A 20385-nucleotide genomic window follows, 5' to 3' on the forward strand; every position below is an offset into this window, starting at 1 on the left:
TGGGAATAAAGTTTTAGGCTTTGATTTATTAATAAACCTGCTGCACGTCCCACAACCCTCAAAGACAACAGCGTCACATTTCATAACTCATCTACGTCTCTGCACGTGCCACCAAACCAAGTGTGACAACGAAAGCATATGAAGGATTCGCTTGTCCGCCGCTTTCGTTTTCCACTGGGCATAGACCACGAATCCCAAACACACACACGGAAACACGGCCAAGGCATAGTCCTAAGCCCAGGCCGTGTTCCAGCCATCGTACCGACAGTTACAAACAAACAAAGACGCATCATGGCCTAGCTTTTCGGGCTTGGCAATCAATCCAAATGATATACACATTTCAGACAGCGACTCAGTTCTCGACGCACTGCTGGGCCTATGTTTGCTTAGCTGCCAGGCCAAACAGCTACCCAAGTTTGATGTATTTGACATATAGACTATACATCAGTCCTTTGCCACGATGCCTCATTTTTTATATCGGGGCCAGCGCGTTTGTGGCCTAACGCAATATGTCTCAGTCGGCCGCAGGTTACGTGCTGTACGAACTTAGTGGGGCTGCATGCCCATCTGGCATATGGCTTCCCAGTGGATTAGCTATTGATATTTGATCGGCCTGCTGGGCACAGTCAAACCATGCGACGCTAACGTCATGTTGTCCGTCTGGTTTTAATTATGTTCCAGTAAATTATGAATTTATATATGAATGTATATATGCTAATACTTTCCTCTCCCACACTCAATCTGTGCCTGTAAATTGTATATTTAAAATGCATTAAAATGTTCAAAAACAACTGTAATGACAATATGACATCTACTTAATTTAATTAAATGCTACACAGCTGGCCCATTGGTGACCACTTTGCTAACTGGCGAATTGGCACGAAGTCATGATTAGACTCCTGGCTCGCATCTAATTAAAATAATGAGGTTATGTTGCTGCTGTCATTGCCTTGGCGTTTGCTCCTACTGGCTGGCGTCTTTATAATAGGGGCGTGGCAATGCTCTAGCTCAACGCAATGCTTGGCACTGTCCGGCCGCCTGCTCTAGCAGTGCGTAACAAAAAGCGCATAAAATAGTAGAATTTACAACCAGAAAGAGTCCTTCTTAATGTGCCATGGCGAGCGCTGCATACGCCGCCAACCAGGACGACACCAGACACCAGAAGGCCAGTACTGGAGGACCATGAATATTTTGATGTCCCTTTCGGACTGCTTATAAGCAAAGTCCGGCGACTTTTGGCTTCATTTCAAGCGTTTAGTTATTGTGGCTTTTAAGAGCGTCCGTTTCGTCACGCATAACGCTTTCAAATAACATCAAAATCATCAACATTCTTTGAACAAGTATAGGATCTGCTACCAGTAAGTCTTGCCCAGGCCAGGCCAAGCCACGCCAGGATATGCTCAGTATGTGTCTGCATCTATTAAGTGACAGCCCCTTAAATGTCTACCAGATACAAATACAAACTCGACGATATGAGTGACTGAATGTGCCAGTGTGTGGGTGTGTGGCTCCGCGTATGACTAAGCACTCTGGCTTGTTGAGCCAATGAGTAAGGTATTTCATGGGCCATGTTTGGCCACGTTTGTTCAACATCTGAAAGATGCCATTCGAACTAGTCGGCGTCGCGACGTGCTTCCATAGGGGTTACATGGCGTATGCGTAACTTTTATGAGCTTGTTCTTATGACAATTTACAGCAGCACTGACTGTGTAGCGGCAGTTGGACATTTCATTTAATTTAATATATAAAACACAGCGGCAGTCGAGTGAAAATCATTTTTGTCACTCAGTCAGTCAGGCACTAGGCGAGCGAAAATAAATAAACCGTTTATGTAATTACCCGAACAGCCACAGCGTGCTGCGCTTAATTGAATGTTTTATTATTGTTTAAGGTTCTGGTGTTTTTTTTTTTGCTTTAACTTTTCATTCGTTTGCTTGCACAACTCAAATCGCCACAAATCTGCGCGCAGAATAAAGCCCACGAATCACAGTTGTAATAATATTAGCGGAACTCCAGCAATAATAACAACAACAATAATAACAGTTTGGCTTAAACGCTGGCAAATATTATGGTAAATAAATTGTTGTGTAAGCACCATAAACACGTTAAATAAGTTGGTAACTTAATTACCAAAGCAAACAACAATATGCAAATACCCGTGAGTAAACGCGACGGCAAAAGCACATCAATTAACGAGCAGCAGCTGACAATGAAACTCAACAGTAGTTGATGTATATTTTGAACAACTTTAAGGATGTTTAGCCATATTCCACATCTAATTTTCACTTCACATTGATACTTTCCGTTTCGACATGCAATCAAGTTAATTCCAGCTACGTTTGTTGTCATCTAAGTGGCCTTTGTTTTCCGATAACTGGCATAGAATACTAATTTAGGAAAATAATCAAGGCTAACTCAATACTCTAGCCTCTTACACGAACTATATTAAATATGAAAATTCCCTTAGCGTGTGAGTTTGGGAAATCGACAGGAATTCATGCTTATTTGCATAAGCTGCTGCACATCAGCACAAAGTATATTTCAATGCAAGTTTGGCCCAATAGAACATTTGATATTTCAAACACGGCTACAAAGAAAACACTACTTACACATATCTCACACAATGCCTCGCTGTGTGTGCGCTAGAGAATATTTGAAAATGTTGCAAGTTGAGGAGAATCGTTTCTACAATTTATTGACAGCCAGGCTCGCCAACTGCTGGCGGGCAGACAGACATTATTGACATTCGATTTAAATATTTCAATATTCCATATTTTATGAATTTCGATTTCACGCTGACAATTTGCGAAGCTATGCGCTTTATATTTTTAGAGCTGATATATGCAATATTGCACGCAGAGCGCTAGCTAGGCGACACAAAATATTTAAAATACTGGCAAAAATTATAATCAACAGATAGATTAAGGTATGCCTTGAGCTGAGTTTATATTTGTCAATCAACAGATTTAGAAGACAGAGCCAAGCACAAATGCAATCTAATAATCCGTCCAATTATGCCTCTTATAAGTACTTTAATATAATAAGCATTGGAGTAAATGCTATTCAGATTACAAACTTCTGAATTGGATGCTATCGAGTGACAGAGAGATGGATAGATGAGAATGTTGGCAATAATTTATGAATCAGGAATCTTAGCTGCAGACTGACTAAGCACAAGGCGACAAATTTACAGTTTCAAGAACATAATTAATTGATTAATTAACACTGAATATGATTAATGTTGAGCCAGCAGCTGCTCATATTGATGGCCCACTATTTGCACAGCAAATCGCATACACAACTTGGCATAATAATAACACCCGAATACAGTTGTGTACATCTATACATGCCCAGAAGCGCAGCCACGTGTGACTTTCTTTCGACAGGAGTGAACATGAAACTGCCAAGTAATGTAATTATTGCAGAACTATTCATCATGTTTGGTGTCGGGTGGCTGGCACTTAAACGCTTTGTATCGTCTGAGGTCTGTCAAACGTGGCGTATGAGCAACACCAACGCCGACCCTTACACTTCAACGTTACGTAGACATTTGTGCGCTTTTGTTGTACATAAAATACGGTTACGCCTGGCAGGAAACTATGCGAGAGGTTAACTAATTAGCATGTCAAAGCCATCCATTTTGCAGCTGCCCGGTAATCCGTTGCGCAATCATACAAGCTCCCATGTCTTTCCACAACCCATCTACTGCCTTAAGCCCAAAGCGGTGCTGAGTTCAGTAACCCAAGGCGCAAATCCTATTTAATTATGCTCTTACATTTCTAAGCCTTGCACATATTATAAAATAACCGAGCTCATTTACAAGCACATCACTCGAAGCCCAAGGAACCTCTGCACGTATCTATTTGAATTTGTTTTTCAGTAGCTTAAGGCAAAAATCCAATTTGCTGTCAATGCCATTAAAGGGGCCTATGAAATTGGTAGTCGTTAAACGAAATGGTCGGGCTTAAAACAAAATTTAAATTACTTTGATTAAATTACTTACGTGGCACCTCTGTGTAAATAAACTACAAACTCTTCAAAGAAAATAACGAAAAGGTCCAGTTTCTGATCTGGTTTTAGTAATTTATTGAGTTGTTATTTTTGATATTCCTGAGGAAAAATGTGAATTACGTTGTTCTTGTCGTATATCGCCCCATGACGATGACGATTCTGTACTCCATACACGTGAGTCTTGTGCTTGTAGAATCCAACCTTACCCTTCTTTCGAATGCAACGATTTTTGATGCCCAAAACCTCATAGGGGCGACACTTTCGGTAGGTAGTAAGCAGCCTGCCCGGCAAAAATGAATATTTTCTCGGCCGATTATGGCCAATAACATGCTCAATGCTGTTTTCTGCTTCGATATTTCCAGTAGATTCTACAACTTGGACCACATCTCCAGCGTCAAATTGATTTGCACTCCCTGAATTGTGACGTAGACCATTTGAATTACCCGCTGGATTAAATGGAACCGCCTTATCCGTATCGGGTATAGAAAGTTTGTTTTTGTACACCTGATTTCCATAGAGATAGTTCGGCAGTACTGGTGGGCGCTGAGTCTGATCGTCGCGCGGCAGTGGCTCACAGCCAGAAGACGTTTGCAGCTCATTAATGGCGCATACCATACTGCTGAGACTTCCAGCAGTGGGGTTGGAACCATCACCGTCAGACCAGGAACGCTGGAGTACACCCAGCATATATTGCTTACGATTAACACATCCCCTATTGACGATCAGTATCTCAGTTTTCTTGCACTCCGTGAAAGGCTTGTTCACAAGTCTGGTGTCGACTTGATCTGTTATATTATTGACACTCCTCAAGAGTTTAAGCGGATGCTCAGGACCCTCCAATTCCTCTATCGCCATCGCTCTACTCACAAGTAAAAGCACCAGTAGAAAACATTGCATGATTGTATTGGGTTGACTTGGCAGCCTTTTCGTTGAAAGTGTTGCCAATAACTAAGCTGATCTCAGGCAAACTTTTGCTATTTAGTGGTGCAGCTGTGCGTTACGAATCCTTTGGTTATGCAAAATAATAAGCTGTAACCTTAAATGTCATCGGAGCTGCCAAGGCGAATCAATTACGTTTTGATTCGGTTTCCATTGCTTTTACCATTTACCATGGGGCACGCCTGCTATAGTTGGTTGATATTGTTCGCATTGCAATCTCAATTTCTCCCACAATAAATTTAATGTTTTACGTTGCCAATTGCGAAACGCTTATATCACATAAAAAAGCGATAAATAAGCGTCGTATCCTGTGCGACGACGTCCAGATGAGAAGAACAGCAACTGCGGCAGGGTAAGTCCCGTTGCAGCTGCTGCGTTTGCTGCTTATATTATTATTGTTGTTGCATGGTGCAGCTACTGCTTTGAGTACTTATGGCACAGGTGCTGGCTTAGCAGGCGAGGTGAGCTTGGAAAAGAATAGTCCGAGAAACTAAGGGCTCAGAGCTTAAAAACAAAACGCCGCAGTCCGAAAGCAACAATGAATGAAAAAAGCATAGCATGGGAGAGGCATAAAGGAAAAGTCAGAGATCCATTGAAAGCAATGACAAAAGCTGCTCCTGTTGCAGCACCTCGACGTTGCTTATGTCGTTTGGAATCACCAACTACCCACTATCCACCACAATCACAGCAGGTACAGCACAGCAACAACACGATAAACAAAAATGCTAACAAGAATGTCGTCCAGGTGAACCGCCGAGCTTCTTGCGTGGCTGTTGTTAAAAATTTCATGTTAATGGCCATATGAAGCTTCGCTCTTAACCCTTTACCATGGGGTGGCATACATGTGTGGTTGCCCTCCTCTGTCTCCTCCTCGCCCAAGCTGTCTGTCTGCGTGAGTGTGCGTAACGGGGTCATTGTGCTGCCATATTTCGGTCGCACCTTTATGTTACGTAGCTTATTTCCTTTTACTCTTCTTTGCAAATTTAATTTCAGTATGTGCACACGCTTCGAGCGGCAAAGCCAAACCAAACCCGTCGTAAATCTGACCCAGCCACAGAGGAGAGGAAATTACTTTAATTAAGGATATCTTATGAAATGCTTTCTCATATTTATAACCCCCTCGATAGGGCAGCAGCTGCAGGGGCCGCATCAGCTAGAAAAAGGTGCACAATCAAAGACGGAGCATCGTTAAAAAAAAATAAAATCGAAATAACAAAGCGGCTATAGCGAGAAGATAGCGCTGCGAGGTTCGCAGAGAAACGACAAAATATAATAGGGACCCAGAGCTGAGCTGAACGAGGTAAGCATATAATGCGATTTCCTTGCTGAACTCTCGGTTGGCGCTTGATTCACTGCTGTCTCTGTCACCTAGCAACCAAGTCCACAAAGGTGACCAACTGGTCAGGCATTGTTCCAGCGGGCACTGGGAGCTGGGCTGTTGGCTTTGCTTTTGGCTTTGGATTTACTTATTTTTGCACATTGTTTTCGCCCCAAGTGTTTTACCTTTATTTTGCCTTGACTGTTTGCCATCTGCGGCGCCTCAACTGTTAGTTTGTTTGGCTGTCCTTTGCAAGGATAATCAGATAAAATCTTTAGTGTCATATGGTCGAAGTTAGTTAATTGTGAGAATAGTAGTTGCTTTGGTTTCAGGTGATTGAATTAGGCAAAGTTTGACTGCATTCAATTGCAAACTAAAATATTCAAAGGCATTCCTCACTAGGCCAGCAAGCAGCAGATGGGGCGACATACAACTCATGGAAACACTTCGCAATTCATTTGCAAACACGTACGGCCAAGTCATTTGGCTCAAACAACCAATAAAAACATGCAGCAGAACACACATATGCGGACAACACAAGAGGACGGTAAAAATAACACAAACAACGTTTGTTTTTGCCTTTGCAATGCCCGCACAGAGTGCTGCATAAATGTTCATGAGTGCTCATGAAATATAGAAATGTTTATGAATTCCGAACGTTACTAACTTCATTTGCATAATCCTTGTGTTTGTCAAGCTAGTAGCAAGTGTCACCTATCATATACATGACGTCTGACGAATAGAAATGCGACGCCCAGTGCCCAACACCCAACACCCGACTGCCTAAATACTAAACAGAACACATTACACACACCATCGAATTTTTAAGGCGACACTTCTGCAAATGTATCGCTAAAGGAGCCAAGCTCAGATGAACCATGAACCTCTTTGCCCCAGCACAGAGCTGGCATCTCAAGCTTTTGAATATTGCATAATTTATGCAACACATTTGACAGCTGCAAAGATACACGACAATTTCATACTGTCTTTTTGGATGAGCTGGGCACACACCTTAGTTGTTTCGATAATAATTATTCATAAGACTGTATTAAATGGGCAAATCATGCGTTGCTTGACTGCTAAAAGCTAATTGACTTTAAAGCCAGATCAGTTCTTGCAGAATGCCAAGTTTTGTATATATGAAATAAAGTTTACGCTTGCTTATAGAACAGTTCGTGTAGGTCGAGTCTTCGAGGAACTGTTAAGCGGCATTGAAATATCCCACGCTGCTCGGTGCTGTACACGTTAAAATGGCGACTGGCATTGCTGAGCTCTTAATGCTAACGCACGCAGTGCATTCGAGCGAGCGTTGGTGCTTTCTTCACTGTGCACGTGCAGCCCCTGAACCCAGTTTATTGTTATCGTTATCGTTATCGTCTTGCCCCGACACTCTGCACGTCGCAGTCAACTGGCAGTTGGTGCATATTTTATTGCGTCCGCTTCCTGTTGCCGTTTCTGTTGCATACTTTCTGGCTAATTCGTGCTTCATATTATATATATATATTTTTTTTTGCCCATTGTTATTGCAGCAGCCTCAGCATTTGGCCTGCATTTTTATTGCAAATTGTTTATGGAAAGCAGCAAGCGTAGCAGCAGCAGCAGCAATAGAAAAGCATCAACGGCTGGCCGTCTTATCGAGCGGCAACTGTTTCCTTGGCTGCTTTGCATTAATTGCCACTCTACACAGGCTTTGGGTGATTTATGAGAGCAGCTTAGCAGTGGCCACTTTGGCAAATATAAATACCAATACAATTACCACGCACACACACATAGACACACATACATTGTCGGCTGGTGTGCTGGGTCAAGTGCTGGAAATTTATAACACGAATCCGCTTGCCAAACAAGAAATTAAAAGTTTTTGACCCGCACACACAAACTTTCTGCACACGCATGTGGCGCACTGTAAAATTTATTAAACTAACTGCAAATTAGTGCAGAACTACATACAGACGCACCCGGGCACAGTTGACATCACATGTGTGTGCCAAAATTTAGTGAGAATGAAAAAAAGTGACTGCAGCATAAATCAAAGCGCCTGCAGCAGGCCAATTCTTAAATAATGTTGCCAATTGGCTAACTACTTTCGTCAGCCCCGATCCGCGCTGCTTAAGACAAAAACTGTGAAAACAAAAGTAACGCAGTGACAATTCTGCTTCAGCTTTATTTCATTTCATTTTATTTTTTTGGCGACAATTGTAAAACAATTGTTATAAATTTAATGCGCCTTTTTTGGTGGCATGTTCTGCTCTTGACAAATGCAGACAATTAGCTAAATGCTCCACTGGAGCCAACCGACGCCAACTGCCAGACAGGCGAACAGCTTCAGATGTCGAGCTCCGGCCGGCTGTCCAAAGTGACTTAGTCGCTGCTCAGTTTTTGACACGCGTCCAAATTAGCTGCTGCTGTTGTTGCTGCAGACAAGAACTGCCAGCAGGCTAAGCAGGCACTGCAAACATCAGCTACAGCCATAGGGCGTGGCTTACTCACGGGTTCGGACAGAGGCATTTTATTAATTGCAGCCTGCTGCACTGCAAACGATAATAAAAGTTCCAAGGTGCTGCCTAGCTAAAGTAATTAATGGTTTTTACTCGCAGATAGTTATTGGCCTTGGTAGTAGTTGCCGAATAAGAACCGAAAGTACAATAAGCCAGCACACGAAAGCATTTCTCAGCGAATTCAAGGCAAAATATCACAAATATTTTTCAATGCGTCGCTCTTCACAAGTATTTTAGCAAAGCCACATTGTTATGAACATGTTTTGGATTTGGTATGCTTATGTGTGCGTGCATCTGTGTGCAGCTGTGTGTGTTGCACTTGCAAATCCCCTTGGCGCATTGTTATTTCCGCATTACACAAAGAGGGCATTGAGCAACAAGCGGAAATGGCTTAAAGGATATTGCAATTTTATTTTTTTGCGAAAAAGTAGCTAAACGAAAGAGCCAGAGAAACCTAAAATATGCAAAAGTGAACAGCACTCGCCTAGAAGGAATGCAAAAGAAACCGCAGCAGTCCAAACAACATATATATAGGTATTCCTGGTATACAGACATGTATATGCGAGGCTTAAATCTTAAATATTTCAACATGCATAGGACTGCTGCTATTTAGATATTGACTTGAACTTAGTTCAGTTCAAGAATTCACAAAACTCTCATTAATTAGTTAGTTAGGAAATCAGTAATTTATATGACGCCAGAAGTTTAGCAGTCAAAGTAATTTCCCTTTACTTGGTTTATTTTTACTCGATTGCAGCACGCAAATGCCAAAAAGTTCCAAAGTGTTTTTGTCAAATACTTAGCGTGTGAGTGTGACTGTGTTGCTTATGAACTCTCGTTGGTAAAACATTTACACACGCACACACTCCCACTGCTCGAATACTAGTGAGCTTCCAACAGCGAGTGGCTAACGAAGATAAATAGTCAAAAGTTTGCAGCTGCCTAATTGACAAGAAAATCGAAAATTTCGTTAATGAAATGCAGAAAATACTTCAAGACATACAAACTCCAAGCATAGCAAAGCTCAAGCAGCTCCTCACCTGATCTCTCAAATTTTCTTAATTTCTTATCCTTTTTTATGTTTCAATTGCACAGATTAGACATGGCGCAAAAATCGCTGACTGTCACTGCAGGCAAATTGTAATTTAATGCTCTTTTGCACCTTCAAAACCTTTCAATCTCACACAAGATGCGTAATCACATTCGAAGTGCTCAGCTCCAGCCCACCTCCCCAAACACCCTCGTTCCATCTTACCATGTAATCACCAACACTTGATGAAATGTTACAATTTATGAGACAAACCGAGAGAAGTAGTAACAGCAGCAGCAGCAGCAGCAAAAAGAAATCTTCTTCTCGCCATAAGCTCTGGGTTTAGATATGCCCTTTAAGTGTGTGTCCATGTGTGTGTGGGTGTGTTGGTGTCAGTGCGTATGTGTGTGAGTATTACTCTTAGCTTGCCGCCTGCTCAGTTGCCATTTGTACATTATTTTGAGCTGTACTTTGCTGTGCTCAGTGCTCGCTGAGCTTTTACTGCAATTTTGACACACCTGATGAGTTTCGTGCACTTAACTGAAGCCGTCCGCCCGGCCATGCTCTATTTGACAAAAGAATAACATCGCACGCTGCGAGTGCACAGCCACGAAGCATCTGACAAATGCATTGCTTAAATTATTTGATTGAAATTGCAAGTTTAAAATTGGGCGTGCGGCAGCTTTGTCACCTGACAGCTATTGGAATCTGGTTTAAATAAGGCACAAGCGATATATACTTATGCATTAGAGCCGTCTTTGGGGGCCCGGCAGCAGCTGCTGCCAATTAGTAAAGGCCAAATAGCCAAGCGCTAAACTAAACTCGTTCATTTAGCAGAGCTGGGTTAGTCTTTGCCTTGGCGGCCAATTAACAGTTTTAGAATTTTTCATATAACGCTTTAGGGGCGTGGCGTCTACGGGTTGGGAAAGGGGCGTCTACGGGTTGGCCGAACCCCAAACTAATTTCGGCGCAGTGGAGCATGTGGCAAACTTTTTTGGCATATGTCGCCCATTATTTGCCATAAAATTTAACATGAGGCAGTTGGCGTACCTACGGAGCACACACACATACATGGCCTGATATCTATCATGTGTGTATCTGTGTGTGTGTGTGTTGGCTTGTTATTGTGTTGTTGCTGCTGCCTACGTGCACCGCGTGCGGTTGGTTAGCTAAAACGGACCAGGCAGAGCGACGGTGGCTGGCACTTAAGTTGTTCTGCCAAAAGTTTTTGTCATGCCTGGGACTAATTATAAAATAGCTCAAAGGCAACTCAAAGGCTGCCCAGAAACTAAGCGAGTGCGGAAACAACAGAGAGAAAGCGACGGCGACGGCGACAGAGGCAGAGGCAGAGGCAGAGACAGAGTGAAGGGCGTAGATTCAAATTTAAAGCTGCTGCTGCTGCAGGGATTGGACGCAGGAGGCGCTTGCCAATTTGTTGTTATTTATTTTTATGTTTGCTTTCGCTTACATCGCCTCCTCGCTGTCCGCTGTTGCCCTAGAAACTTGTAATGTTTGCCCATTAAAAATAATAGTGTGGTTGTTTTGTATAGATATATATATATACATATATATATAACATTTTTTTATTTAGGCTGTTGACTTTGCCGTTGTTGTCGTTGTACAAAACCAGCGAGTTTTAGGCAACAACAAGCTACCTTTTTTATATCTGATACCCTATGCGAAAAATGTATGAAGAGGCATTGCATGCATAAATATTTGCTGCTATGCGATTGATCAGAGGAAAAATTTCAGCAGGTCCAGCCTGAAAGGTTCAATAAATTTCCTAGCATAAATTTACAACATAAATAAATTCTTTAAAAATATTCAAGTACGCAAATACGAAGTATATGAAGAGGAATCGAGGAACAGAGGAGCCTGGTTATGCTCTGAAGAGTTTGACAAGCGACTCGTAATTGGCAAACAACATGATTTGACTTCGCCCGAGGCAGATGCTAGCATGTGTGGGAGGATGTTGAGGATGGCTTGTGTATGTGTGGCTGCTGCTGAATTAAATTGCCAGAAACCCTTTGGCAGTATCGGTATCGGGGATACCACAAAAATTAGCACTTTAATCTTTGCATAATTTGTGTCATTTGTGGCTAACATATTTTTTGCTTTTTATTTTTTGAGCAAATTTGTATGCAATTAATTTTGAGCAAGCGGACGGGTGGATCGTCATTGGATGCGAAATGAGAGTGGGACTATAACTCAGTGGCTTTATCAAAAAACCACTTACACACACAATCAACTTAATGAAGCCATAATTATTTGGGTTAACAGCTTGCGGCGACCAGTCGGACCAACTACTGGGCCAATTCATTTCTAGGCCCAACAAATCAAAGCAAGCGGCAGATAAGTAACCGGGCCACTTTGCTCGTTGGTTGTCTTCTAAAAAAAAAACAAATAAACGCACATTTGCAAGCCTATTTAACAAATAGATGGACATTACTTTTCCTTTGTTGTACGTTCGATGAGCGCTTGGGGTCGAAACATGTGTGTCAGGGCTACATGTGGAGTAACTAGAAGACAAATGGACAAGGCGAAGGAAGTCTTCAAATTGCGATAGCTCTGAAGGCGCTCCCAAAATGATAGCAAGCAGAATCAGTCAGGAGATGTTAAAGCAAATATATATGAATATTAAAGCCATACAAAGTTATACAATTAAGTGGTTTAAGGGAGTTGCTGCTTCAAACAATTCATCATAATAATAAGAGAATATTTTAATATGTTCTTAAAGTACAAAAGAAACAAATATTCTGCCAGGTCACAGTTCGCATGTAATTGCGGCGCGTTAGACAGCCAGATGACAGAATCTATCATATTAAATAAGCCAATCAGTGGGCCAAGCAGCCTTTTCATATATGTAAAGACTATTTGGAGCATATGTCTAGACTTCAATTGAGCAAAAGTAATCTCAGGAAATATAATCGGTTATTGACATCATCTCTGCTATCTTGACAGTTGAGACATTGAGCCACTGACAAATACAAACATATAATTGCCTAATTTGAATACGAACATGCAAATCCTTTCAGTTGATTCGCAGTGCGTGCAATAAACCTGACTAAGCTGCGACTATAGCGGGGATTGCATGAGTATCATTTTTGTCAGTTTCATATTACATGTAAGTAAACATAAATTAGATGTTGCGTTGCGTATTTGCAATAGTTTATTAACGTAATTTTAATCACGCTAACAATTTTGATAGGCAATAAATTATTAATGTTGCAATTAAACATAGTTTTTCACTACCGACAGGCAACCGGTGAAGTGTCAAAATGTTTACCATCAAAAGCTATTAGCAAAACGGATTAAATTCCACTACAAACTTTGCAGTCATCATGCTTTTAATTTCTTTTTGTGGCTGCACCCCTAAACTATAAATATAAAGTAATGCAATCGGGAATAAGTATATATATATATATGTGTGTATATAAATACTGTGTTGTGTGTACGTTAGGGTAGTCAGTTGAGCGTGCGTCGCGTCTAGTTTATTTGCCTTTACCACGGCTTCGATGTCAGAGGGACTTGTTTGACTATCCCATGGGGCGTGTGTTTGGTTAGTCCAGACTCAGCCTTTGTCAATAGTTGCCAAGATCAAAGACAGCCCAAAAACTACTTGATTACCCTGGGAGCAGGTGTCGCGTGCCAAAGCAACCGTTGCCTGAACTTGATGAAGCGGCAAAACGTTCATTCGCAATGCATGAGCCAAGCCAGCTAAGCACAAGCCATCAACCTGAATCAGCACATGAAATATGAATCATATTACGGACAAGGATACTCTTTTGATTTGATATGCAGCAGGGATCCGATAGCAAACTTGAGAAGCTCTAATAGCTGAGCTACGCATATACATGCACCCGATACCAGGGCGAATTAAATGATTAATTAATCAAACAGCATATTAAAATGCGATATTTTAATATAATTATCCAAAATTATACTTATCAAATTCCCAATTACCCAATTGAATATCAGACTAGAAATGCTTGGCAATTTCCGAATTTACGCAAACTATCAGCACACATTTATTTAGGCCCTAATCTAACACCAAATGAAGTGAATTATAAGCTAGCCCAACAATGTAATTATGACCACTACTTGCTCTTTATTCATTAATTTTTTACTCGTTTAAAATGGATTATTAAACCAGTGAGAGCAGCAACATTATCTTGGCGGAGGGGGAGGCTGGTTATTAAAAATGATAGACACGTTTCCGTTGTTAATTATTAATTTTCGCAGACTTCACAAGGCTCCTAGGTAGAAACGTGTCGCAAATAACTTGAATTGCATAATAAAACGCTTCTCCGGTGTGCACATGACGTTCAGGTTTTTATAAGCTGTCAATTTGTTTACACGTCAGCATTGCTCTTGCTGTTGTTGGTTTTGTTGGTGCTGTGGCTGGAGGAGCTGCCATTGACTTTGTCGCCGCAGCAGCTGAAATATTAACGGTTCATATGATGCGCCATGTCTTGGCAATCCCCTGCGCCACCTCTGCTATTGCTTGTCGCACTTGTGGCAAACACTTTGTGTGCCGCATTTAATATTTTCGCCAGTCCCACGCAACGCACAGATAATGCTCCTGGGAACTGAGCTAACAGTAAGACCCTGTGGCAAGGGCAGGCGCATGCTGAACCCCAGCTAGGCCACAACAACAAGCAACTCAGGTCGACTTTGACTGCGCCACAAGGCGTTGTCTTGTCGGTGTCTCTCATGCGTGCGTTTATCTTGATGTTGTCTCAACCGACTCCGGATTCTAGATGTATATGTGTGTTCGTGTGTGAGTGACGAAAACGCATAAAACAGCATAATTTGTCAGCATAAGCACAGGCAAGCGTACCTCAGCTGAATAACAATGACTCCAGCAATACGTCATACTTCTGTCTGCCATATGACAACCGATGTAGGCCACAGACTACTAGGCCTAACTAGGCTAACTATTGGACGGTTTCATATGTGAAGAGCGAAATTTCAATTGGCAAACGTAAACTTGACCAAAAATATGCTCATTATTGCTGTCCAGCACAAACGACTCGCCACGGTTTTTAGCATGGCTCAAATTAATTGACATTTTTAATTAACCAGCTCCGACCTCATTTCAGTTCTCTTTGTCAAGCACAAATTCACAACTAATTGTTGTCAAGCGGGCTCGGCTAATTTATGCGCAATATCTATGAGTAGGCCCAACTAGGTGGGCACAGAGTCAGAGTGTTTAAGTTCGTCCATTCATATGAATATAATTTCTGCTAGATTTTGAAAGCTTTAATATATTATCAATATAAGTGTGATGTTAAGGATTGCTTATTGTTATTAACAACGTGGAAGTAATCATAGCTATAGCTGAAAAGTGTGGCTTTCTATTCAGAGGAGCAGCGACAAGTCACCGATGGGATTCTTTCCAACCCTTTGATGAGCATAACCGACATCTGATCAGCTGCTGCCGTGCTTGCATATATTTTTACTTTAAGTTATTTTGTTTGTTCTTTTTTTATATAATTTAAATAAACCCAACAAGCAGTTGAAAAGTTGTTTCTGCTGTTTGCTGTACGCTTAACTTGAGTTCAATTTTCAAGCGGTGCCAATTAAAAAAGTTTTCCCCCGGCCGTAATTGGCGCTGCAATCGAAGCTCGAAAGTAGACTTTGCTTTTATTGCGTTTCACGATTAAATCGATTCGGGCCACGCACCATTGCCTCGTCGATTATTTAGCACGCACACCTGCATGCACACACATACCTGCCGCACAAAAAAATAAATAGAATTGCATTTATATATTCAATAAATATAAATGCGCAACTTTATTTGCGAACGAGTGGTAAAAAATAATAAACATCTCGCTAGCATTACTTTGATACAGATATGAAATTTTATATTTAACATAATTATGTTTGCAACACTGTTCCGAGTCTCCCATACCAGCGTACATTGATATTTACAGGTTGCTTCCATCCCGTACTTAGCCAGAACTCAGTTGCTGACTGTGGAAACTCAGTCTGGTGAAAACACTTCAAAGATATTTTCCACAGGCTGTACAGTCAGTGCGTAGCCTAACTTCCTTACTGACATAATTAGCGTATTTATACCTCTTAATTGGAGTGCAAAGAGCATGCCCGCCTACTTGTCTTGTCAGATACCATCATAAGTAAATAAACTTAAAATAATAAATAAACTTAGCAAAAAAGGATCATATTTTAGTATAGAATATTGATGAGTACCGTCTGCATGTTTACCATTTATTGGAGAGAGAGAGGCAAAGGGTATTTTGGCATCGCCGACCTATTCAAGTTGCTGTAACCGGAGCAGAAACAAAACGACAACAGCCGCAACGACGAGTGGGAGTCTTTCGCAAAGCAGGACGCTTTGGCAGCCACAATTTTGATTTAATTGTTGGCATGGTGACATGTTCTTTTAATTTGTGCCAATTTATTTAATCATGTTCTCGCTGCCTTTGTGGCCCACAGAACAACTGGGACTTGTATTAGATTATGAGCACGCCGTTGGCCTTGCTGCAGAGTGAGCTGCTCCATAGCATTTGTAATTAAAAAGCACTCATGTTAGCTGCATAATTTGGAGTGTAAGTAAGTTAATGTAAGACAGCGCTTTGGCGCTTCTGCCAACGCACTTCTGCCGGGGCGCACGTTCCAGGCACGTCATAAAAAAGCCAAAAGCGAGAGCGATAAAAATACATTTATCAATCAAAACTTCAATGGGGAACTTTTGCGTAAGTTGCAGCATAAAAATATTCGTTTTACACGACACGACGGGCACTCGACGGGCAATGGGAATGGGGCAGATGCTGCTGCTGCTTGCAGAAGCAACCATTTAATAGCTTTCATTTTGCCAAAGCAATTCACAAAATCTCGCGGACATAGGACCACGAAGACAGGACGTGCACGAAATGCGCAAGTTCACGCACGTCACTAGAATTTGCTCTCGGATCCGGCGCTGCTGCCACTGCTGCTGCTGATAGCACGGGTCAAGTGGGGGGCAAATGGAGGCTGGTTGGGATTGGGCTGCGTGCTAAGACTAATTTGCGAAATGTATTTTTTGTTCCTTGTTGCTGTTGCTGTTGCTGTTGCTGTTTCTGTTGCCGCTGCTGCTGTTGCATCATTCATTTCATTAACAAGCCATCAGCACAGCCCGCAAGCTTGATAGCAAGCGCCTTAAATTCTTATAAGAAGCCCAAACACAAAGCGTGCCGATGAAAACTTTTTCAATATACAATTTAAGCGCATTTTATGTTTTCACTCGCCGTTTTTCATGCTCACTCGCTGAATTTTCATTGTGATTTCTGTTCTGAGTTGGCGTTGCAAATCGCTTGAGCTGTTTTTTCAAAGTTTTCTACTTGTTGTTGGGAGCCTTAATTATCAGCCGTCTAATATATGTATATTCATATGCATCTACCTTCCAAGCGAAACCTAAGAAGAATATCTCAGCATTTGATATATAAGTATAGATTTGAGAGTTTGGATTAATCAACTCTGATGTACGCTAAACCGAATTGACGATTTTATATATGCACAAACAATATTATGATAATGAATGTATTATAATGATTCTTTCAGAATATCTTCAAGCATTGTATATTGAAATTCAATTGAGTGACTGTTTCGAGACCAGATTGAATATAAATAAACTACGTGAACTGTTAAAATACTACTACTATCAAATAATATTTATAATAAATGGAATCGTCTACAGATCGAATCCAACACTTTTTCTGCAACTTTCATACCATCAATTCCCACATTTCGTGTTTACACTTCTACACGAAGTAAAGTGAGCATATTATTATATATATTAACCACTCCTATCCGTATATATTTATGTATATATTTTTGCATTCGCTTACTTTCAGCATGGCAAATTGGTAAATCGCAGACTTAGGATCTCCAAAAATGTTCAGTTTAAAAATGCCTAGGCTCTATAGTTCAATGTCACAAAAATTGATTTTAAAATTAATTACACTATTTTGTGTGCCACAATTACTTGGTAGGTGGCATATATCTAGATGGCATTCCTATTCGCAGAGATTTTATTTTGTAAGTGCATTTCAAGCAAAATTTATTCAGCGAGGCGGAGAATGATGGGATTATGATCGCAAGATTCAGAGTATCTCCTAGTCGGGCAGTCCCGACCACAGCACACTTACGGCTTTTATATTTTAATTGCAGTACAGCCATAAGGAATTTTTTCCTAGAGGCCAAGCTGACTTAAATCTCTTAATATGAATGAGCTGTGTGTATCGACTGGGCAGTATCTTCAGGCGTATAATCATTATCGGTTGATAGGTTATATAGGTAATATAGTTTATATAGATTATTTAAGTGTAATATTTGTTAATTTGTATTATTGTCTTTATTATTATTATTACTATGACAATAAGTGTTGCATCTCTAGATTACAATGAAGACAATAGCTTTTGATTAAATTCGGATTGGCTTAAGATCTATAATAAGTCGAAGTTCCCAAGTACAAATAGAGCATATTATTTAAATGTGAGTTATCCCTTAACGCTTCATCAAATGCTAAGATATCGGATTGAAGAAGTCCTCTCTTAATGCAGATTTCATAGCATTCACAAGTAAGGCTTTTGAGGAGCAACTCTTAGTCGTGCAACGTGCAACATCAGCAGAGTGCAAAAAATAATTGGGATATATACTTATTATGGTATTTTATTGAAAAGGCTTATACTTTTTAAGCATTCAGTTCTTGGTCAAATGTTTGCACAGCTATTGAGCTGCCATTGAGCAGCTGTCGGTCCGTCTGGCTATCGGTCGGACTGCCTGTCGGTCCATCGAGTGGGCGTGACAGGCGGCGCGTTAATTTAATGCGTTTTTCTGGCCTTTTTTCAGCGACTTTGTATAACTTTGTAATTAAATGCAAATTAAGTGAACCGTATTTTGCGCCTTGATTTTTTAACCCTTTTTTTTGCTGACAATTTTAAATTTGCCTGCAAACTTGTTGGCAAAACTCTCAATAATGCTGGGACTCTATTAACGCGTTAATAGACGCTTCGTAGCTGCAAGTAAGATGGGTGTCAAGGGTACGGCACACGCGCGCAATGCAGGATTGGGGCAACTTTTCTAATTAGGATCCGCCAACAAGAAGGCAACAACAAGGATTTACATTTGCTGAGCACTCATTTTGGCGTTAGAACGAGACCAAAAGCCTGTTGCTGGTCTTATGTATACGCATATCAAGTGTAGCAGTCGCGTAATGAGCTGCTAAGACAAGCGTTGCCAAGGAACGCAAATCAGCACAAATCAAATATGCAATCTTTTCGCAATTGCAATTGCAATTGCAATAGCAATCACAATTTCAGTTGCAATTGCAACGCAATCAGAAAGTACCAAGAACTTCTTCCAAGGCATTAGAAATGCCAACAAAACAAAACTAACTGAAACTTTTGCTGCGAAGAACCAAAAACACGCCGAAATCGACAATGACGATTATATAGTATACATATATAAATATGTATAGTGTGTATATGCACTCGTATGTCTAAGTTTTCGGATTGGTGGGACTCGGCAACTACTAGCAATCGCAAACGTAAAAACTTGGGCAAGTGCAGCTGAATGGGAAAAGTGGGAGTTACAGCTGTTGAAAGTTAAGCCGTGAGCATGAAAACCGCCAGCTCGTAATTACAGGTTTCAAAACGAAACGAATCGAAAAGTAAACGACACGACTTCGAATAGAAATGGAAATCTCAAATGAATGTGAGAAAGGGGTAAACGGGGGAAAATCACATTGGAAACACGCAAACCTGGCAAAACTTCAAACTGGCGACTGAGCCATTGCATTCACGGGCAAAACTAATGTAGGCGGCAGCTGAAGCCATCTGCTGAGCAAAAAAGAAAAAAAAAGTAAAATAAGTAAACTTTGCGAAGCCGTGAAGAGGCATCTTAAGCGATTTTCTGCAACGCTGCGTCGCACAACAATATGGCGGCGATGCCACAGAATGCAGGACGGCTGCATATCGTATGAGCGATCTGCTGACGTGGGTGCTAAGTAAATTTACGGCGAAACGAAAATTAAGAAAGTTGCAGCAACAACCCAGCACTGACTGCTGGGAGTGGTGCACACGACACTAGACCTGGCTACAGCCATGTGCATTACGTATAGGCTTATTTATGACGCACAGCTTAGCGGCGTGTGTATCGCCCATAGCATGATAAATGTGATAAGTCGCACAGCGGAGAGTCAGGAAATGGGTTTTGAGTTGTGACTCGTGTCTTGTGTCATGCGACCAGCTTTAATCGAAGCATGTTGCGTCCTTCTATGCCAAAACAACAGCAATAGCAGCTGCAACTGCGACAGCAACACCGACGGCGACAGCGACAGCGACAGTAGCCATGCCTTCAATTAGGGCTTCAAGTTGCTCTCAAACGTTTGTTAGCTCAAGCTGGTCAGCTAAGTGGCAGCCAAGAGAGCGCACAGAGTTAAGTACGGACTACGGCTGCGACCTGCTCAACGCCGTGGGGCAAGACAAATGCTTACAACTGTTGCCAGAGCTTCTCTCAGCCAACTATTTACTGGATCTGCGCTCTTGTCTGGCATCTAGGAAATAAATGAGTCAGCATTTGTTAGC

At 41.3% G+C, this 20385-nt stretch overlaps 1 protein-coding gene and 1 long non-coding RNA gene across 3 annotated transcripts; one reads left to right on the plus strand and one right to left on the minus strand.

The window, feature by feature from the left end:
* Nucleotides 1-4068: 4068 nt before the first annotated feature.
* Nucleotides 4069-4951, minus strand: LOC111601486. The gene has a single exon (XM_023318074.2). The coding sequence runs from the start codon at nucleotides 4906-4908 to the stop codon at nucleotides 4096-4098; it is 813 nt and encodes a 270-aa protein (XP_023173842.2). The 5' UTR covers nucleotides 4909-4951; the 3' UTR covers nucleotides 4069-4095.
* Nucleotides 4952-5310: 359 nt separating this feature from the next.
* Nucleotides 5311-7352, plus strand: LOC111601482. Of its 2 annotated transcripts, none has more exons than XR_002751554.2 (3): nucleotides 5311-5641; nucleotides 5696-5848; nucleotides 5944-7352. It is a non-coding gene; the product is annotated as an uncharacterized LOC111601482 (long non-coding RNA). The 2 variants fall into 2 exon arrangements; XR_002751553.2 differs by having other exon boundaries at nucleotides 5316-5641; nucleotides 5696-5842; nucleotides 5944-7351.
* Nucleotides 7353-20385: the final 13033 nt, after the last annotated feature.

The sequence above is a fragment of the Drosophila hydei genome, unplaced genomic scaffold (genome assembly GCF_003285905.1).
Source record: "Drosophila hydei strain 15085-1641.00,03,60 unplaced genomic scaffold, DhydRS2 tig00000063-arrow-pilon, whole genome shotgun sequence".
Lineage (NCBI taxonomy): Eukaryota > Metazoa > Arthropoda > Insecta > Diptera > Drosophilidae > Drosophila > Drosophila hydei.

Coding starts and splice junctions, on each gene's coding strand:
- LOC111601486 (XM_023318074.2), bottom strand. CDS start 4,908: ATGCAATGTTTTCTACTGGTGCTTTTACTTGTGAGTAGAGCGATGGCG.